The 23,701-nt window shown below is 36.2% G+C and overlaps 1 protein-coding gene across 2 annotated transcripts in view; it reads left to right on the top strand.

The window, feature by feature from the left end:
- Positions 1–23,701, top strand: part of LOC121296860 (protocadherin-1-like) — a 122,702-nt gene that overhangs the window by 55,111 nt on the left and 43,890 nt on the right. For both annotated transcript variants that reach the window (XM_041222732.1, XM_041222733.1), the window contains exon 4: positions 22,790–23,009. In XM_041222732.1, the coding sequence (XP_041078666.1) occupies positions 22,790–23,009 (220 nt within the window). The remainder of the gene's footprint in view (positions 1–22,789; positions 23,010–23,701) is intronic.

Raw genomic sequence — 23,701 nt, 5'->3', positions numbered from 1 at the left:
TCATTAAAAAAAAAAAAAGAAATGACAGCACTTTTATTACTACAACATCTTAGAAGCTGCAGTCTTGATGTATTTAGAATTTCAGTTTGCAATAAGCTTAACAGGCTCTGCTCTGATAACTTATCTGTTTTTTTTTAATTGAGGCACAGATCGTTGATGCTATACTGTAGGCAAATGCAATAATGCTGTGGTAAACCAATATGATACCGTGTGTAATCATTAATGATCGGGATCTAGGGAAATCAGATCCTATCATTTGAGACTCAAAGCGTATTCACCTGTTACAAAAGGTGCTCTTGCAAGCGATAAAGAGCTTGTCTGCTCATCAATAGAATGGGAAAGATGCGACCTGACGGATGCTTTTTGTAAACAGCTATGCTCAACACTCAAAACACTAATTCACTGCATGCACACCCTCTCCCAAGCAAACACCAACCAGTAGAGTCAAATTATAGACCTTCAGCTACAATTCAGCTATACTGTTTCAGCCATTGAACGATTTACTATGACCTTAATTATATACACATACTGTACTGTAAGCCACAATCCCAGGTGCATATTATACCTTCTTCACATATAAATTGAATGTGGTGAATGGCACTTTTGTGGTTTCAGCGTGGGTTGATCATGCAGCTTTTAGACAGTGTGGGTAGCGTATAATTCAGCATAGTAAAACTTGGAATAGGTCTTCCATTGCTGAAATGAAGTATACCATTAAGAATACAAATCATTACAATGGATTATCAAAGCTTTTCATTCATGTTTTTTTACTGCCATTAGTGTGCATTGAACAAGCAGGTTTAACAAGCAAGCCCAATATCTAGTCCAAGGTGCCATCCACTGTGCCAGTCAGCCACTGAACTCCCAAAATTAAGAGTCTGAACACTGAAAGCTATCTGAAAAATTCAAGATTGTGAAATGCGACCCTAAATAAAGTTGAGCTCTTCTTTATTTAAATACTTCACTGTTGCCATGTCACCCTTGGCTGCACTGTAATAAACTTTGAATTAGCTGGGCCTAGTTATTGGAAAAAAGGCTCAAAACCACTGTGTGTACGTCAGCTTAGATAGGAGCCTGATGCTTCTCAGTCCAGACTCCCAATTGAGAGAGCAGGCTAGAAAAGTCAAGGAGCTTTCCTCTAGGGATTATAAATTCTATTCTGGCCTTTTCAAAATTTACTTAGCTTTATAGACAGGAAAATAGCATTGCAGGGTTAGTAAAAGTTTGAAATTTGGGTAAAATGAGCAACAAATATCCCGGCTCACTGGTAGCCAAAAGCATCTAAGTTAATTTAGTTTACAGTGGCCACAAACAAAATTAAATACGAATCCTTTTTAAATACAAAATGCTTGTTTGTAATTTTGAACTGTGGGTACTGAAGTGTTCATTTGTAATATGGCAAGGAACATCTCAGGTGCAAAGGCAGTTGCAGTAAGTAGATATTCAGACAGTCTGTCCCTTTTAATGAGCAGTTCCTTTTTTGGGTCAGGTTGCGAAACAAAAAAGTTCAGACTTATTACTGACTTCCTCCATAGGAAAACTTGTTCAGTGACATTTTTTTGTGTCTACGTGTCTCCCTGATGTTTAACTAGGAAGGTAAATGTATATTAACTCTTATGCTAGACGTCTGCCATTTCAAGTTAAAATATACATAGGTCATTTAGATGTGTTTCTATGTATCTAACTTCTAAAAAACTTTTATTATTATTATTATTATTATTATTACAGTAGATTCTGGATACTGCAAACCAGTTGGGACTGAACACTATTCAGATTAATTATTTGTTCAGTGTAATAATTGCAGTCTGTACTCTACTAAAAAAAGTCCTTGTCAGTTCAGACCAGGAGTGTCCAGATTAGAGAGTATACTGTATAATTAATCATCCCTGTATGCTTAAGCAACACTAGTTCTGGAATGGTCTCAGTATCAGGTTCCTAGTGTTTCATTTCGTGATTTAAGGTCACAGCACATCGTTGTTGAAATGTTTGGGCAATTTAATTACACAGGCTACACATATTAGTAGGTGTTGACTACTGTGCAATTACATTGTACAAATGGTATTACACTAATTATAAACAGTCTAAAACATGTTTGACATGTTGCCAGAAAGAACTTTGTACAATAAATACATTTTTCCAGTGCTGGTATATTATCATCCCCCATTGACACTCATCAGCCAAAACCAAAACAATATTTGAAGTCAGCTGTAAAGATTTAATCAGAAGTTTCACCTGTGTGTACGGGCAACTTCACAGTCAATAAATTAGTAAAATTTGTGTTTAGTGCATACATGGTTGTGTCGGTTCTTCTATTTAACAACTCAGAAATCAGTTGTAAAGAACTTAATGGGAACAGAAACCAATATCACTACAACGGAAAGGAAATGTCAATGAAATGTATGTAATTTGTTGCTCAGCATATATCAGCTTGACTGCATTGCAGTCTTCTTTGTGTGTGGATTTAGTTTGTTTTATGAAACATTTGTAATCACTTTACTGAACTTAAAATGGCCCAAATTTACCAGAATTACATATCCCTATATGTGATAATTGTTCTGTGTTGTATGTGTTTTAGGATAACCTTGACATTAAGTTTACACACAGTGCTGTTGATTTTTGGGGTTGACCTGGACTTGCACCTGTCAGCAATCCAGCAGTGTATGTGTGTATGTGGATGATCTGCACTATTGTTTTTCAAGTACAATACTGGACCTAATCCAACTACCAACACTCCAGACCTCCAGCATTACAGGTAACTTCTTCCTTGAACTCAGGGTCAAAGGGGATTCTCTTGAAAATAAAATCACAGAAACAGTTTGGTCTTATAATCTAATCAATAGCATTGCTTGATCTCACAAGCAATTACAAGTAAGACAGTGACGCACATTGTTGTTTCTTCTGTGTTATTTTTATTTCCTCTTGCCTGAGGCAAAGAGCTATTCAGGTGTGCTGTCTTCCTATTATGTAGCTGTTGTTTACTGAAACTGTTATCTCCAGCTGTTCTCACATCCCCCGTTTCAATGGAGACTTGAACAGAACGGAAATGCGATTGTGTGTGTGTTTTGTTTTTCATGGTTCAATGGCTTTGGTGTCCCATTGTTGTGTCAAGCACTACATAGCTACATTGTCTGTACCCCCCCCCCCCCCCCCCCCCCAAAAAAAAAAAAAGGAAAAACAGTTCAAAATTGAGTCTGCAACATAAAGATATATATCTGTACAAATATTTTATAAATAAAAAAAAAAGTGCATATTTAGAAGTCAAAAAGCAACAATCATTCACAAATATTGCAGATAAAAAAAAAATCTAAAATATAATGAGACAGAGAAATAATAATATTTATGATGGAATGGATACTCCAGTTCAATAATCATATCATACATTTATATCAATGCAGGTTTAAACTGAACCACAGAATAGTCGTGCAATAATAGTGTAGTTCATAATCACAGAACATTGGCTGTGTAGCAAATTGTAACTCTGCAGCACGGACCCCTGGTTTTCCCTGATTAGCCTGTTAAGACAACAGTGAGTGTGCAGTTTGTGCCGATGATTTGTCTAAGCCATGCTGAAGCAGACAAACTACATCATCAGAATGATAATGCTTTCCTTATTTATACTGAAAGGTTCTGCTGTTCATTTAGAAATAAGGTCTGGATGTTAATTTATTCAGACATGTTCCGCCACATTCAGCCACAGTGCTAGGTCTCAGAACCCCTTTTGTGTTATTGAAACCCTTGTGTTTTTGTAAGAGCATTATATGGCTATGTCAGGTTATAGGTACCATTTTGACACTGCAATGAAAGCTACAGTAATCCCCTGCTATACATGCATTTATTAACCACACTTTTACTAACTATTCCAGCAACATCTTTTACATTCGTGGTGGTGTTAGAGAAGGTGGTTGACATTTTCTTTTTTTATTATAATGTAGTTTAGAATAGTAAGCCAGGTAAATATTGATCCAAGCAGAAAGAACAATACAGAATTAATACAGAATGCAGATAATATAATATTAAACAGGTAATAATATTCAAAGTGAATCTGTTGAAGACAACAGTAGAGTAGCCATTTTTATGATGTCCATATATACAATATACAAATCATTATGAAGTCTAGACTGACTGAAAAGTTAACTACCGGTTTAAGCAATATAAAAAAAGCATCTGAAGTAGAATCTATCCACATTTTATATTGTACTCATAGTGTTTAGTGCATTGTTCAAATAAAAGTGCTCTTTTTTAATTGACATTCCAAATATCAAATAGAGACTTCCAAAAATGAACTAGAATCCTGTACCCTTTCATCGGGGACCAATTTTCAACAATTGTCTAATGTATTTATTTATTTAAATGTATTTGGACTTGGAAATTCAATGACATGTTGTTCACAGGCAGTTCCTGTTTGTAGCAGAACACAAGCAAACCTTATAGCATGACACAATAACAGCATAATACAGTAGACAATAGATCATGATATAAACAGCCATATTCATTGTAGGGATTCATCTTACGCTTGCTGTAGCTAAGCATTAGTTATAGGATATATATATTATATATATTATATATATTATATCTATCTATATAATATATATATATATATATATATATATATATATATATATATATATATATATATATATATATATAAAAACAGAGTTGTAATTAACAAAAGACAGAGCTCATTAATTAAGGGAATGCTTTGTGCAGTTTTGTTTTTAGTAGGGTGTACATAACAGAGCCTTCAAATGAGCATACAAATACATCTCAGAGGCTGTGTTATACAGATGGGTTTTATATTAGAGTGTGCTTTGCTTTAAGCAATACGGCATATGAGGTCACGTTATAATGTATAGCTTTATAATGAAGTAACCTAGAATTGCAGCTTCATAATAGAGATAAGATATATATATATATACACACACACTCACTACAGAGGCGGTTTTAGAAGTGGTCCTCCATGGATACTGTACTGAAGGGTATTGGGACTCAGATTATAAATTTAGTATATCAAGGTGAGTTATTATTATTATTATTATTATTATTATTTATTATTATTATTATTATTATTATTATTATTATTTTATTTATTTAAATTTAAAAAAAGTTTTTATTATTGCCTTTTTATATTAAAAAATAAATAAATAAATAAAAAAATACAGTATACTGTATGAAAAGTGTAAATTCACTATCTGGAGCCTGAAGACACCAGTCTTTTATTCCTTGCCAGCAGGATACACATAGTTGCAAAGCACATTGATTTGAGGTAATCAGAAACCACCAATTTAAAGAACAGCAGCAAGCATTTTATTTGGTCGACTCAAAACGGTGTTTCACAATTGGATGGGCAAATTAAAAAGGAAAACTGCAGTGAACCCTAAAAAGGCAAGGCTGTTGAATTAAAGGATTTGAAGCACAATTTAAAACCTTCTATGGGATGATCCGTTTCTAATTTCTTTTGGAAACACATTCCACAAAGTTAGTGTTGTGTAGTACAGATGAAAGATGGGCCACCCAGAATCAGTTTCTGGGTTGGAGAGGTGGGGAGGTGAACTACAGTCTGGTAACTGATCATGAAAGTTTTTGTAGCTGAACAATAAGATATTGTAGCCAAATTAACTACATTAGGGAATAGACAGAAAATATAAGGAAAACAAAGAAATCAAACCCTATCTGGGAATAATCCATCATATGCTTCCTCTGTCAGCCGTATCCTAGTGAGCACGCTTAGCACAGCCCTCAAAATGCGAAGCTAATACTGCTTGATGTATTAATCATGCATTCGTCTAATTGAAAGGATGGAAGTTGGCTTGAGTGCAGAATCTATCGTCAATCAGTGTCTCATTTCAGCCCCATTGTGTATTGTTTGGTGGACTATTAATAGGGACTCATTTGTATGTGTAATAAGAAATGCATAAGTTAGAGCTTGTTGCATTTTTTCTTGGTATTTACAATTTAAAATTAGCACCACCCTCCTTTCCCCCCACCAGTCAAAACATGTGGAAATTCTATATATTGATCATGTACATTACTTGACTTGTCAGGATTCAGTGAAGATTATCCATGTCTGTGTTATTGTCTACAAGGAAATAACCTCCAGTACATTTCATCTCATTTCCTCATACCCACTTCAGCTGATGTGGCACAATGTTATAAATTGGTAATTAATAGCTTGATTATGTGAAGTATGGAAAAAAAAGAATTTCCAGCAGCTTGGTGGGTTACTTTATTTTACAGATTTCATAGAATCTGTTCTTGGTTACATATTTAGCAAATGAAAAAAAGCTGTGGTATTTAGACAGTTTACCTTCGATTCAATCATAAAATAGTTTCAAGAAATAAATCACATACAGCGCTCCCTCACTATAACGCAGGTCTCGGGGGACACAAAATATGAGTGTTGTAATCAAAGAGCGTTATAAATCAGGGAGGGGGAGGGGGGTGCCGCGGGACACATAACACACATCTGACTAAAATACAAAATAAAATAACTCCCTCTCTATAATGCACATATATACCATGAATTAACCATGCATAAAGCACCATGTAATCAACATTATATTTTTTACAAAAAAAAGGTAACGTTCCCACTTGTGGGTAATTTTAATTAGCAGTTTTTACACCGGGGTGGGGCTGAAATGAAGCTGAAGCGCCTCGTCTCCCGGTGAAAGCCGCAGCTCCTCTCAGGGCAAAAAAGTAAATACATTAGGAAAGAAACACATAATAGGCCTAATATTTATTTAGTTATAAAACAAATGCTGAATAAGATGTCTGTTATAAAGTGCCAGCGCGGGTTTTATTCAGTTCAGATACTCTATCAAAGGAGTGAGACAGAAATAGGGGTTAAACTGAGAATTGTTTATAGTTTCAACAACACTGTTATGTATTTAATGTAAACATATTGCATTAATAACTAGTATAAGAAATTGGGGGACATGATGTAGGAGCGTTATATTCGAGGCGTGTTATAACCGAGAGCCTTATAGCGAGGGAGCACTGTATTTGTTCTATATTAAGGGCTCTGTCTAAAACTGTAATTGTATAGCACATTAGAACAGGATAGGGTAAAAAGGAGGGCATAAGCATGATGCTGTATTTTTGGAAATACTCATTTAAATTAAAATTAATGCTTGCTTCAGGTTAGAATACATAACCTGATACAACACCTTATATATAACACCAAAAAAAAAAAAAATACAATTGTACTTTTTTACTCTAACAACTAATGCAAATGTCTCTGTGACAGAAATGAAAGTTCTCTTCAGCGTCAGACGTGACACTGTGTATAATTCAGTTCTTTAAAACTCTTAGAAGAACACAGTGAAAAACATCCAGTCTGTGTATCTACTACAAAATATTGCAAAATGTTTTATCAGCAGAATAAGATAATCTGACAGGGGATAATTCATTTGCCATTTTTAATATAACTTTCAAGATTAGACCAATCTGACTGCAGTCGATTTATACAATTTCTATAACCTTTGGAGGGGTTGCTGTATGTTTCCATTGATTAAAGGTATCAAATAAAGGTTAAGCCAATCTCTGGTTAACTCACTACTGCAGTATTAAAGCAGTAATGCGGCTGACTGCTTATTGCAATCATGCATTCAATCTTAAATCAAGGAGGAGGAGGAGGAGGAGGAGCAGGTGTAGCTTTAAATCTCCACATAAGAAGTGGTCAGATGCTAATGCAGGAAGTAAGCAGCGATTAATCACTTGCTCAAGTGGAAACACATCAGAATCAATATGAAGGGAGGCAGTGTGAACATCACCCACCAGGGCTGCCATTTCCATCACTCACCTGAGGCCTCAAAACAAGACCGACGAGGGCTGAGCTATCGACCCAAGTCCATGTTGCTGGAATTCGGGGGGGGGGGGGGGGGGGGGGGGGGGGGTGAGGGTTTGCTCAGTGATAATCACAGCATCTGACGTGAGATGACTGAATGACACATGAAAAAAAAAAAAAAAAAAAAAAAAAATACTTTTTATGAATGATCTTTTGCGAGAAGACGGGGACCTTTCTTTTACAGTAAAATTCATCTGAGATCCTCGACTGCAGTTAGATTTGGATCCTGTAGCATATCTAGGGCATTTCTGTAAAAGCACTGCTCAGGCTTGAGCAACGTTCTTTTAATAAAAGCTTCAATTAAATGGGAAACAAATCAGCCAGTCCCTTAAGAGACCCTTTTCATGTAGAGGATGTGGGGCAATTTTAATGCAACAAGCCGTAGACAGGAAGAATTTTGTTTATAAAATCTCACATGCTTGCTTTAAAAACTAGAGCTTACAAGAATTATACGGGCTGGTCTTAAAATGACAGCATCTTAACGTAGCACATACTATTGTATGAGACATTCAGAAAGATGGAAAAAATACAGAGGCATTCTGCATCATGTTAAAAAAAAATTCTATTAACGTCATCTTATGTTATCTGGTAACTATAGTAACACTTGTGGCTGCTCCATGCCATGGCTCTTGCAGGAGGTGTCACTGTTGAGCAGTGCTGAGAGTGCATTAGTGGGTAAAGGAGAAAGCAGGAGGAATTAGACACAGATGCTTCATTTATAATTACTGCCTGATGTTAAGCCCACATCACAGGAGAACTCAGAACATGTTACGTTCTTCAGATCTTGACTTTTCTTCTTACAACACATGGCCCCTTTAATTAGAAATGACAGATCAATGCTGTTTTCTGATTACTTTGTATTAGATGTTTGGTTCCTTTTTAATCCACAGATTTTTGCTTTATGCAAACTAATACTTTTTTTTCTGCATCGATTACAAATGAACCTTTAATTAATCTATTTTTAAAAGCTGCTGATTTATCAGATTTTGTGTGTGTAAGTGTTTTTTTTTCCTCCTTTTCAAAGTCACAAAGTAATCCTGCTGTGCAAGCAGGGATACTATTTAAACATTTGTTCTGTTATGGGGGTGTTGCTTTTTGTAAGTCATCTTGTTTTTGTTTAAAGCTTTGGAATATGGATCGAGCTGTCTGTGATTTCGGGGCATACAAAATCAGCCAATTTCAGCATTTTCTTTGATATGTTTTTCGTAGGATAGACCAACTACTTGAACTAATGTATGCACCAGCAGGAAACTGCTTATATACAGTTTTACAGCTGGTTGGGACAGAAGCACAAGGCACTGAAGTTTGTCTGGGCAACCTGATATTTTAACCCATGAGCCCTTGGGTTTAAGTCCACATTTCTAGTCTGTACCCCCCATTGGTTTTATATTCACCTCCATGTTACAGTAACAATGGGAAGCAAGCTGCTGGCACGCATCATTTAAGTCAATCTTTAGTTCCTGCTCCATTCCTGTTTTCTGCTTTTAGAAGGCCAAATAACCTACAGGTAGCTGGAAGCTAAAAAAAAAAAGAGAGTTGATCAGTGTCATTTTTTTAAGAAACTTCAAACATACCCAATTATAGATTTTGAAGTTAAACGGTGTATTTGCCTATTTAACTTTCATTATTGAGTATTTAAAGTCATAGTGGAATAAAGATGCCCAAAAATAGTGTTGGCTCTTCTTCAGTGTGAAACCCCAGGACTCTGTGTGTTCTCCATCTGCCTCAGTACAGCTTGTGTTTCAAGCAAGCAAAGCATTCTGTCTGCTTCTCACAGAATTGCCTACTCTTCCACGTTCTTCCAATCACAAACTTAAGTGCTCTCTAAACTGCGCATCAGCATTTATCCCAGAGCTTGTGCTGATGATGAGAGACATCAAACAGCTGTCTACCCATTGATGTATTCCTCTATCCCTCTTTGCTTCTCAATTCCTCTGTCTCCCTCTCATCCAGTCTCACTTCTGCTCCCCTCCCTGTGCTCGGCCCTTCATTCATCCATTTGACATTTTATTGACAGTTTTGCTCATGCAATTGCAATGAAGCTTTGTATGGACATTTCTTAGTGTGTGCACTCAAGGGAAATAGATTTGAGCAATTTGCCATTTTGAACTAAAAATTGCTTGTACTGATCTAGTACATAATTTTAGATAGAATAAGATATTCTGGATTTTCATTGCCCTGGTCAATTAGCATTTTTAATGCACACACATTTTTGGCTAAAAGATGTTTAACATCCATACAGGAGTTTTGATGCACATTCTTTGCTTCCAATTTGCATCTGTAAATGTGGCTAACCCTATTTGACTTTCTAAAAATAGAATTAATTATTATAATGTAACATATAAAAACAAAAAACAACTCACAGCACACCTACACACACATCTAAATGCAGGATGTGCACAGGCCTACAAGGCATTTGCAAATTATTAGGGACCTACTCTGGCTTAAACCTCCTTCCCCTATATCAATGCCTACAACGGTAGCATATTTGCTTTCATTCTACTTCCAGTCAGAGAAGTGACTACAGATACTCTGATGGTGAAAACGATAGCACCGAAGGAAAGTCTATACCGGTAATTCATTTAAATGTAAAGCCCAACGGCAGGCTAATAAAGAAAGGACAGCGTGTTACTAAAACATGACTGCAGAAACTATTGCCAGAGATATGTTTCAGAGGGCACTTTTATTTATTCAGGGATGCTGGCTGCTTGACGGTGGGAGAAAGATAGATGTTTCTCCTCATGCCATAAAAAAAGATTACATCTTAAAAAAAAAGTACTTTGTCTCAGATTTTCAGAACATATCCCTACCCTCCAGTTAAAATTCTTAATGAGGATGAAACCCCCTCCATGGTCCCTGAAAAAATCTTGAAGCCAGCTGAGTTATTTGTCATGATGACTGGCTAATATATATATATATCTATATATATATATATATATATATATATATATTATATATATTATATATATATATTCACAAATACATGTGTTGATCTTCATAAAGTACAATTAAACAATTAAAAATGTTTTACCTTTTTTAGGATTTTTGGACACAGAAAAACAATCCTTTCAAAATGACTATGGGTCCTTTTCACAAAACATAAATTACTATTTTAAGGAAGAGTTTTTATAATAGCAGATTTCAAAATCTGAATAAACTAAAACATTTGGGAAAAGGTTTCATGAACTGCATAGTACTCTCGTCACCTCCGCATAAATTTATGGACAATAATTTTAGGAAAACAGTCTGATCTTGGTAATTGGCATAACCTTGCTTTCTAAGAACATTTATTTTGTTCCAAGCAGACTGGTTGCAAACAGTTAGCACAAGATCTTGAGGGTAGGCCTTGGAGAAAGTGGTAGTTTCTGATTTTAGACTTATAGTAGGGCTGGATTGTGCATGACGTTTGGATGTAAAAAGCACAACCAGTGTAGAAAAGAAATAATGGTTTATAAACTGTTTGTGAAGCAAGTCTTTTTAAAACTCCATTCTGAGCATGCTAGCCCTTTTTTAATGTTGGTTCCCTCAAGACACTGGTAGAACAGTTGAAAAAAGTCTGGTCTATGAAAAGTAAGTACAGTACGTATGTTTCTTCCCCTCTTTTTAGTTGCATGTTTGTGATTTGTGGAGCCTTCATTCATACTTTATTGCATATTTAATTCAGCAGTTAGAAGGCTCAAAGACACATTAGGTTTAAAAAAGTTTATTTCTCTGAAAACTTTGCCCAGACTGGTATGTGTTGATAGTTTTGGCGCTTATTTGCAAACAGATTACATTTGTCGAAGCTGGCATTTTGTCATGTTAAGATTAAATTTACATTGTGTTAAATGAGATGGAACCTCCTGAGTGTACATTTTGGAAACATCAAGTAGAAACAGTTGTGTAAATCAACAATCAGAAGCAAATAGTTTTACAGCTTAAAGAGCTGTCTATAAATGGTTCAGCAAAAATACCATCTGTGACAATTACATTAAATACATTTTTGATGACACAGTGTCTTCAAAAGACTTAGGGGAAATATAAACAAATAATTCTAACTTTTTTTTTAAATAAAAGTTTTGATTACATTTAAACTAAATCCCTTCACAACTCCCAATATCCACCACTAGGTCTGTTGGATTCTTGATTCTGATTCCATCAGATTCTTTGCATTGATATAAAAAGTAGTTAATCACATATTTTCCATCATTTGCAGCAACTTCAAAACAACTCAGTTTTTATGTATGCATACAGAAGCTTTCACTTGTTTCAGTCTTAACTCACACAGCACGTGTAGCTACTGGTGTGCAAGGAGTCGAAGGGGATAATAAGCAGAGAGAAATTAGCCTTCAATAGGAAATACCCAGTAAAAAAAAAAAAAAAAAGAGAGAAAAATGGCTAAGAAAAAGGACCTTTAAAAACACGTAGCAAGCATAAAAATCTGAAGTGAAGTGGAAAAAAATGCATATGGAGCTGTTTTTCTGGGTAGAGTTGTCTTTCAGGTGTGATTGCGGAAATAGCTGAAAGGTAGCTGGTGTGTCAGAGCTGCTCAAGGATGCAAAGGCGTTTGAGCTTATCAGGGAGACACAGAAGCCTTGAAAGCAAGAGAAATAGAGGGTGAAAGAGAGTGCCTGGTTGAAAATGCAGGGCTGTGCACACTCGAGTGGAGATGAGAGCTAGATGCTCTGTGAAGTGAATTCTGCACCAAACTTCCCAGCAGGGTTTTGTTTGTGCGCTGTGGCTTCAACGTTGGATCAGCGATTCTGCTGACAAACGTGCTCCAAATCGCGGAGAATAATTTAAGCCCTATCCTAGCCTATTATAACTGTATTTAAAGCACTGTGATTTGGCTAATACCAGAGTCTTGGTGGATCCTAAAAAAGCACAATTGTTTTATGGCCACTTCTTCCTCCAAATGATCCGGGAAGACTCCGTCTTCCACCTTCCAGAAGGGTTGGTTCTGCTTGGTTCAACTACCATGATTTTGTCCAAAGTTTTAGCACTCCATTATAACATTATTTCAGTGATGCCTTTGATAGTTTGCTATGTGACTTGTACATATTGAAATGTACTGTCAACATGATCCAACCTTGAATAAACCAAATTTGGCATTTATCAAATTGTAAAATAACTAGTATTATATATATATATATATATATATATATATATATATATATATATATATATATATATATATATTAATTAAGGTTGACAAATATGTTGACAAGGTGTCATTATCAATGTCTCCAGCGATTTGTGTCACCCCTACATTGTGTGTGTTGGTGTATAAATGCATACTATTGTAAATAATGTATCATGCTCATATATTTATTCTTTACCAAAAATACATATCAGTCATATTCAAAAAGCACAGCTGAAACACTGCCAATAGTTATCAACTTCTCACATTGGATGAATAAGAGTATATTGTTTTAGTTGTACAGAAATTATATAGTATAATACTATAGCAGAGCTGGTAGGTGACATAATCACACACGAAGACATAAGCCCGATATATGCTTCTTGCAAGGGAGCTGGCTTTTTTGTACAGCGGTAGCAGCACTATGCTTTAGTGCAAGAGGTCCTGAGTTTTGCGCCCGCCCACTGCATGTGTGTGGATTGCCTCGTCCTGGGTGATGCACCTGCCTGCGTTAACAAGATCGCTACAATACGAATACAAATATTGTACTATAATTTTCAAAATATTTTGTTTCCGCAAGGGAAGAAACAGAAATGACTTCCACCTTAAGTGTTCTGTCTTTCTGTTATTTCAAATTTATCAAAACATCACACTCAGTAAGGTTTTAAAGAAGAGGAAACACTCTGGGGACCTGGCTTCCTCCCTTTCTTTCAAAAAGCCTGTATCTTCAACAGTTTATTGTCTTTTGTGTTTTGTTTGTCTAGTGTGCTCTAGGATGTTGTTGTATATATTTTTGGACAGCCATGCGTTGCCTCATATGCTCCAGAGAATTCAACCCAGTGGAGTGCTGATACAGTAAGAGATGCTTGCCTGTTTTGTGTTTCCTATTTTTAAGGGAGAGTGTGTAGATGTGCAATTTCCTTTGAACGACATGAAATATTTTGATGCATTACACTAGCTACAGCTGTTTCTTCAATGTAACCCTAGTAATTAATTTTTGGTTGAAGGGACTTGTCCTTATCCAATTTAAGGTGGTTGGTTGAATTTAAAACTACAATTACAGTTACCCAGAATTAGGGGGATTCAAGACTTTTAGGCTTTTTTTGGCCTGCATGTCCATAAAGAATATATGAAAATACCGGGTAAGAATCCAAAATCATAAGTGGTGCAGTAGAATGTTTAACATTAGCTGCAGATTGTTCTAGCTTTTATGCTTGACTGTCAATGTGAGAGACGTTTCTTTATAAGTAAGTATGTACATTCCCTGTTCCCAGTACATTTCTACCAGTTTTAACCTGCATGTTAAAGCCAGATTAAACCGGGTCTTGGTAATTTACTGACTTCATTAACTTTGCCCAGAGCTCTGTGAAACTTTAAGGGAACAGTGAAATATGCAGTTACGACTAGATTTTAGAAAAAGAACCTTGACCTCCTCCATTTTCCATACAAGCACGTTTTTTTTTTTTTTCTGCGCAAGTAGCCTGTGACTGCATAGTTAGGGATAGAGCTGTGTGCTTAATGAAGCATGGCCCTCAGACAGTGCTTTAAGCTGGCACTGGGTTATGCATTCAATACACACAATACAGTGATGGATTAGCAAAACAATAAATGCTTGTCTGCCGAGAATGTGAAAGTCGGGTTTTTTTTCTCCCACAATGACAAGCAACGTAACATTTTCATACCCTGTCAATCTAGTATTTAAAGGTGCCTCCCCGTGCAAGGTCGGAAACACATTCTTTAGTTTAATGGATTATTTCGTCTCATTTTACCCTCAGCAGTTGAACTTCACTGCTTATCACGGTTCAGTGTATGAGTGATCTCTTATTTACTTATCCTTGCAAGTTTTTTTCTCTCAGTGATTGGTTCAAATCTGTTAAGGTCAGCTGGTCTTTGCAGGAGCATGCTCCCACTTCTTACCAGTTCCGTCAAGCTCTTCCAGGTGATTAATGACTTTATTTTCACCATTGATAAAAATGCAACTAAGAGCTGCTTCTAGGATTAAAAAAAAAAAAAAAAAAAAAAAAAAAAAAAAACATAACAGGTGCTCTGGCTTTTCTGTTCCATGCCACATCATGGATCATTATTGCTGTGTTACCTGTTTGACAATGTGGGCAATAATCCTTACACTACCAGTGCAGTAGAGCCGCCATTTTTAAAAAATCTTTGAAACAGGTTTTATGTTATACGTTTAAAAAGTTCTCATGATATTAACAATGCAAAGCAAAAATACAGGTACATTATTTAAACATTTGTAGCAACACATGGGGACGTGTAACGCTATATTTTTTGTCACCCCTTCTACTTACTCTTTAAATACTACTTTTCAGTTCATACTGAATCTCAATGTGTAATACCATAGAATAAATAGCTTTTACATACATCTCTGATAAGAACATACAGAGCTGTGTTTGTGTAGAAGCACCCAATACAGTGTTCTATACCAGCTTATTGGAACAGCAGTGCTGCAATCAGGAACCTATAGAACCTTTAGAACCTAAACTTTTGATAAGTATCTTTCACACTACAGGTGACACGAGAGGTGGTGCAGGGGTGACACCAGGGCGAAACAAAATAAATAGAATTGAATTCAGTTTTTTTTTATATTTTGTCATGCGACAACTAGGGAATTAAACAATCAGAGAATAGTTTTAATGCACGTGGTCCAGCAGGGTGAAGAAGTCTAAAGAAAGATAGAGGAAAAAATAATACCTGCCGTTGAAAAAATACCAATAGCTTTATGACAAAGGTCATCACAATTATAAAAATACAGATTTGAAAGACAATATATGGGAGTTAATTTCTAAGGAATTGGATAAGCCTGGTATGTATGATTTATTGTCATATTTTGAAACGCCATCAGAGAAGACACTCCACAACATGTTGACAAATATGTACCAGTCTTGATCATAGTTTTTGTCAATAGTGATTTTTAATAGTTGTATAGATCTGGCAGTTTGCAAACCTGTCACATTGCCTCTGTGTCGTTTCTGATGTATATGGTCATGTCACTGCAAAAGTATCTTGTCGTCCAATGAAAACTCACATCGTATCAGTGTGTGGAGGCCTTAAGAGTAATAATCAGTAACAAGCAAGCAGAGAAAGAAACATCATGAGCAACGAGAAATACTACAAAATGAAGCTGCTTATACATTTCATGCCCTGATCTGGAAATGTTGGCACTTTGGAGTTGTGCCCAGAGGAACTACTTAATCAAGAATACATATTTAAACAAATTAATGTTCTTCTACATTTAAATAATGTTTCTCATTAAAAGAGACGCTTTGGAGTGTTTCTCCCCCCAGGCCCAATTTTGGATTTTGGGGATGGGAGGGGGGTGGAATGGACAGCAAGCCTTAAATACATTTCTGCATATATGAAAAAATAGCAACGGCTTTCTATTTGAGGCTTGCCAGAGAGTCTACTCAACAGTGACATCTGCTGAGAAAGACTCAACTGGTATGTAAGAACACCATATATATGTGTGTTGGGTAAGTATTTCTTTTCAGTGGCTATAAAAGACAAAGTCAGTGAGAAGTCTGTAATTAAATGCGAACAGTATAATAAAACTGACAGCAGACAAAAAGAACGCAGCTCAACATGAAGGGAAAGACACACAGACAGACAGACAGACAGGCAGACACAAATGAAATACACGATATGCCTAAAAATGGGGGGGGGGGGGGGGGCTTTGAAGTCTGGGATGCAGAGCTCATTGCAGGTCTTTCTTTGATCCCAAAAGCAGGATCGACCACTAAACAGAAAGATAGTGATGTGTCATCAACTAATTTACTGAGGTAAACAATTACTTTGGAGTACTGAAGTCCAGATAATCCACAGCACTGAGAACCAGTTTGCTGTTATAAGGTTTTTATAATTTAATTTGTAAATTTTTTTTTTTATTCAAACAAACACAATGCTGCCTTCTTAATTTGAGCAGAGGGGCTGCTTGGTTTAGTTTATAATGTGATTTGGTGAAATAAGAAGTGTTGAGAAAAGGTGTGTTGAATTGTTAGACAAGCTGTTAATTTATTTATTTATATCAATGCTATATTTTGCTGTATTCAAGCTGGGGTTATTGTACTGTAACTGTAGTACCACTGTCCTTATATCAAATTTGAAAAAGTAAAAGTATTTTGAAAATTATAGTAGAATATTTGTATTCATATTGCAGCGATCTTATTAACACAGGCAGGTGCATCACACAGGGCGAAGCAATTCACACACAGGCGGAGGACGGGTGCGAACCCAGGACCTCTTGCACTAAAGCATAGCACCGATAACACTGTACAAAAGACCCGGCTCCTTTCCAAGGAGCGTATGCCGGGCTTATGTCTTTGTGTGTGATAAGGTCACCTACCAGCCCTGCTGCTCTTCCCCCGTGCATGCTACATTATTATTATAAATAATAATAATAATAATAATAATAATAATAATAATAATAATAATAATAATAATAATAATAATAATAAAAACTACACATAATACCGTTTTTTATTATAGTTGTTTTTATTTTTTTGTATGGTGCTTATTAAAAGCTGCTGTAAAGATAGTGATGCCATAATTAAATGTAACCCTCAGGTAGCTGCATCACCTTTTATTTGCCCCCTTTCAGTCACCATGTATGTCATGTAGATGTCTGATCAGAACCAAGACAATATAATGTCATCAATCTTCAAAGTTTGAGAGCTTTAATGTTCCTCCTGCTGCTCTTAGCGACTGGACCCTTGTCGCCTTTCTGTAAGACTGAGGAAAAGGAAAAGTGTTAATTGATGTTATTAAAGTATTTTTCTACTGGGAAATCTGGTGTTTTAAACCACATGCTTATCATCATCATGATCATGATCATCATCATCATCATATTATTATTATTATTATTATTATAATTATTAGACTAAACACATCGTTTCTGGGAATAAAGAATACCTTTATTTGTTCTTCTGGTTTATGTAGAAACAAACGACTATGAAGACACTTCACTGGCTGTCTCTTGAGGGTTATACAATTATTGTGCACACAGTCCTAGATTGAAAGATGTTACCAGGCATGACTCAGACATAATTTTCTTCTTTTTTTTTTTTAACCTTTATTATTCTAAAAATTATTACATTTCATTGATTGAACTAGAGCTGATGAAATTGTGAATTTCTATATAGAAAAGATCAAATATATGTATTGCAATAAATTGGAACTGGTTCGTTAGCAATTTGTCAGATACACCTTGAATTTCTGTAATGTATGCATTTCTAATTGTTGTTCTTAAAAAGGAATACCCTGGTGAGGGAACTCTTTATATATTTCATACTTTTGGATCCATTGTGAAGCACTTTTTTTCCAGAAATAAATAAACCACTATTACGCAGTTATTCATCAAAAAGGTACCTGGTTGCTCTGTAGTTTCATTATTGGAAAAGGATACAAGCCCGGAAAGTCGGTAGTTTTTCACTTTGGTCTCAACTTAGCTTTATAAGTGGTCACAGTAATGTTGGGTACCCAGCTGCCTTAACACTGAGATCATTTCCAGGGAGGGAATTTAGCACCAGAACCTCAAACCCTGAAGCTATAGTGCTGCAGCACTTGACATTGTCTGTGGTCCATTCTGTTTAAGCAGCTCCCACTTAGAAAACAAAGGTCTGTGTTTGAACGTTAAGCACCATTAATATTTCCACTCAACAGGCAAGCTGCAAGCGAGCAACATTAATGGAAAGTGTAGGAAAGAGTGACATTTATCTCTCAAATACTGTGTGTGTGTGTGTGTGTGTGTGTGTGTGTGTGTGTGTGTGTGTGTGTGTGTGTGTGTATTCCATGGCATAATTAGAGCACCCTTGTGATATTGCAGTTTGCAGACTTTAGGCCATGAATGTTAAAATGACAGATCTCTAGACGTGGACGGTAGAGTGATAGTCTTCTAAAAATATATTCATTTGTATTTGTTTGAATGTCTAAGTTTGGCAGTCACATTCAAATGATATGCACACTGGGAATCTGGGTAATAAAAACATGCATATTAAGTTATCGCAAGGTTTGCAAATTAGAATGCGCCGCAGTTCAAACAAAACAAAACCTGTGCTATATAAACAGAAACATGTTTGTGATGACAGCAAGAGCCAGGTGTGCTTGTTGTCAATTTGTCATTTTTAATTGTATTGTACTTTCAGATATGATGCCATTCATGTCTCTTTAAACTACATATAACAATGTAATTCCAGTACATTTATGTAGTGTGTTGTCATGTTATGCTGTGTAAAAGATACAGTATATAAATATGTGTTAGCATTTGTAATGTTATTAATTTTTGCAGCTACTAATAAACAACATTAACAAAGGGCTTCTTCCAAACATATCAGGGGTGCTCTTATGCCTCGTCCCTGCATTCTACTTCATGAATTAACCTGAAAGTACACAAGGAGAAACAAAGTGTGTGGCTTCTGAGAGTTATCCCATAATCAACTGGGTATCCCAGAAACCAAATGCCGCTGTTACAATGAACCATATGATTTCCATGTCTCTATGTACCTTCATGTGACTGCTTAAAATAGAATGCTGGGACACGGTGGGAGTGCAGCATTAAAATATTTGGAAGGAGCGATTCTTAAATGTAGTTATTGGTTTATTGCTAAATTTTATTTAGAAACAATACAAGAAAATCAACTATGTGTTTACCATGTTCATCTTTCACATAGGAAAGTGAGATCTACAACAAGATAGTACCAGTAATTTATATCAGCTAAGTACTAAAACATTTTTTAGCTTGGTTATTAATGTGTACTGCAACACTCAATGATGCGTTCACTTGCCTTTGTGCCTTGTTCTTCAGTAATCTCTAAATCTTACAGAAGTGCACCTGCAGCACAGCAAGCACTAAATAACAGCAGTACATTTAAATTCAAGTAAACAAAAACATCAGTGAATTGCAAAAAGCAACTTGTGTCTTAAGATGTCTCCACCTCTAAAGCGTCTGTCAAATACATAATGATAACCATAAAATTGACATAATATCAGTGATAGTATTCATATTTTTTGCACATGCTTCGTGTATTTGATAAAGAAATATTACATTATGGCAGGTAAGATATCCTTGCAGTTGTGTGTTGTCCATTGTCTTTGAATTATGTCTTCTTGAAAGTCATGTCTACGATATTAAAATTCTACACAATATTCATTTCTAATCCTGGAATTGCAGACGTTTAAAAGTTCAGGAACCTGACAAATATAATGTTTTATATGGTAGAAGGGTGTTTACTAATACAATTTAGTAAGTAGCTGTAATAATACTTAATAATACTAGTTTCAGTTAAATTGTGCATCTAGTGTTAAGGTCCTAAATGGTTTATTGTCTGCAGATACAATGACAGGCAGATTGGTTAACACAGTACTTGAAAGGATTTATACATTATATAAATGACATTTGTAAATAATGTAATCCATTTCGGAAACTGACACTTTGATTTTTTAGTCATCTTACATGTCTGTACAAAGAGGTAGTATTTTTTAAAAAAAATTTGGGATTCAAATTCAAAGCAGAATTAATTTATACTTTGTTAATTGCAACATCATTGAAATGCACAAGGAACAAGCAAGCACAATTATGTGGGCTTTTTAACATGGCATGTTTTTTTTTTTTTTTTTTTTTTTTTAAATATAAGGTTCAAGTGCGTTTATTCAGGAAACACATTTGTTTAGTTATTATTCTGACCACTTTACATTACCTTGCCAAGTATTAACAACATGCAGAATTCCCTATGCAACATTTTCCCTAATCCTAGCATGCTGCACTGTAAGTTTGCTGCTGTGGTGCTGTGCTTCTAGGTTAAGAGAATAGCCTGCCTAGTTTGTGAAGCAAAGGGAGGATATCAAGGCAGTATTTAAGGTTAAAAGGTTACACAGTGTATGGGGTCATCTTTTAATTACTGAGGAGATGGCTGGATGATGAAGGCAATTAAGCAGGGGTCAAAGCACAGGTAAACCCTACACCATTAGCCTGCATATTTAAGGGATAACAAGCACGAAGGTATCTATCTACAGTCCCGTTTCTTCTCCCACCCCTTTTGTGCTTACTCCAAGACAACTGTCTCATTATCTCAGCTGTCTCTGTTTGATTTCAGTTTTAAAGCAATCATTTTTTGGCCTCCAGCAACCCCGTTTATTTTAATCTTCCATGATGGAAGTTTGTTAATTTGGTGTTAATGAAAGTAAAGGAAAAATAGCACTTGCTGTAGTTTTTGTTGGTTGGTGCTTCACCAAAGCAAGTTAGTGCAAATGTGTACTGGGAAGACTCATTTTCAATGTGACCTGTATTTATTCCAGAACAAACAATGTAGAACCAAAGGTCTAGAAAATGTATGTATTTAATAACCCCCAGTGTTGTGTGTGGGTGTGCAGGTTTGCTGTTTAGTATTTCAGAATTTAACAAGGTCTGTACCTTCTATCAAAGCAGAACAGCATACAGTTTGTGGAAAAACTGATATTTTGCTGCCAATAAAATCAAAAGCAGTAGATGGAAAGCATGTCAAATTAAATCGTGGGGAGGTTAAGAGGATTCCATTAGGAAAAAGCCACTGGAAATGGGATTTTAAACATTGCACAGCTGAAAACTGAAAATAAAACAAAAAACAAACACAGAGCTGACAAACGTAGGATTCAATTTGAGTTTTACATTTTCAAATATTAACCACAGGTTGCTTTTCTAACAATAAAATGTGTCATGTAGGTGACTGTGCAGTTAGTGTACGTGCAGTTACAGTTAACGTGGACAGTCTTAAGCCACTGCCAACCATGAGGATGCACTAAGTGAGCTGGGCTGGAGGACAGTTGAATCGGTTAGCTGGATATCAAAGCCGTAAACGTAAGTGTTTCTGTGTTTGCAATACACGAAAAAGGCTTTAGACTCCTGAAACACCAGAAGAAAAACTGCTTCAGGTGCAACAAATAAAGCTAGTCTTTTGGAGCAAACAGCTCTGCCTAATGATTCTAATTAATCTGTTAAAATGGATCTTTTCACTGAGCATAAAGAAAAACAGTAAAAAACTCTTTGTTGAAGCAAATGCTTGATTTTTGATACCTCTAGCATTCTGAGCAGAGGGGTTGCATAGGTTGGCTTGACTTGACAGTTTTTTTTTTTTTTTTCGTCGGAGAGTAAGCTTGACAATGTTAGTTACTCTGAGACAGTTAGTAAAACTAAGATGGTTGGGTGAGTAAGAGGATTGGTGACGGCCTGGGTTTCCAGTTTTTTAGCTGCCAGTTTAAGCTGCCAGCAGCAATTTGTTTCCTGCTCTTTCAATAGTGACTAAAACTAATTTCTGCCAGCTTGCTTTCCCCCCTGGGGGAAAAACATTCTTAGCCTACTTCTCTGCTGACGGAGCTCGAGATGTGTTTAGTTATGAGTAGGCTTATTAAGACTTATTATGTGTGGGCTCTTTTTGCTAAGGTACCTGATCACAGTAACTTACACTAGTGAGGTACCGGTAGGGTTTACTGGCTTGTTGAATGTGCTGTTATATCAATGTTATACCCCGATGAAGACATTGTATATTGTCAATGATCCCATAGCATTGCCAAGCTTCTTTTTTATTGCCATAACTGGATTATCAGAGAATAATGGCTTTATTATTGTGATGATTATTTTCATTAATATACCACTATTGGTATGCTATAATGTGAAAGCAATGTCAAGGGAAATGATTTCAGCCATAAAAAGACCAAGAATAAATCACTTCAGTTTAGACATGTTAGAAATAGATGTATCCCTTTCCTATAGGCAGGGACGTTTCTTATTTTGCTCATGAAGCCACCCATGCTTCAAGTCTCGTTTTCCTCCTGTTTGCTCGCAGCTGCCTCATCGACGGGTGACATTCTCCACAGCCAATCAGGCACAAGACCTGCAGGACCCCTCTCAGCACAACTACTATGACAGTGGGCTAGAAGAGTCAGAGACCCCCAGCAGTAAATCATCGTCAGGACCCCGAATTGGACCCCTGGCCCTTCCCGAGGATCACTATGAGCGCACCACTCCTGACGGCAGCATTGGTGAGATGGAACACCCCGAAAACGGTAAGCTGCACCACTTCTGCCAGCGGTGCCCCTCAACCTTTTCTGTAAAATATCAATTATAACTCTTACTCTATTCAGCCAGCCAATCAGATTCATTGCTAAGTGGGCTTCATGTGATGGTAAATTCCTGCAGAATGAGCACAGGACAACAATGTTTCTATGGTAACTACGGTAAGGATGTAGCTTTGTTTTTTCTTCTCAATCTTAAGTATATTTGTATTACTAAATACACATCTCAGTGAACATGAATGCAATGGACTTTGTTGATTGCATATCACATTCAAAATATAATATCCTTGGTAAGGGCAATTAAGGCAGTTTTTCCCCTTGACTGCATAACTATAGAAGCAAAAAGGTTAGAAATAGTGGATATCATCTTATCAGATGATTTGAACATGCATCTATATGCCCTGTCCAGTCAGAGCCAGTGTTGAGGTGAAGTCTGAAACCAAGCCATATCATTTTATTTTTTTTTCCATAGATCCAAAAGATCCAAGTTCCTTATGATTTCCAAAAGTATGGCATCATAAGGAAAACTCTTGATTCTGTGGCCCTGACACATATCCAAGCATGTAGAAAAGAGGTCAGGGGTGCATTGGTCTTACATAGTGGCTGAATTCATTTGCCTTTCCTAGGGAAGTACTGTTGTGGTATGGGTGTGGAATTTAGAGAAGCTGCAAGTCAGCTAGGGA

This window comes from Polyodon spathula, chromosome 22 (assembly GCF_017654505.1).
Source record: "Polyodon spathula isolate WHYD16114869_AA chromosome 22, ASM1765450v1, whole genome shotgun sequence".
In the NCBI taxonomy this organism is placed as follows: domain Eukaryota; kingdom Metazoa; phylum Chordata; class Actinopteri; order Acipenseriformes; family Polyodontidae; genus Polyodon; species Polyodon spathula.
This window is presented reverse-complemented; position numbering and strand designations above follow the sequence as displayed.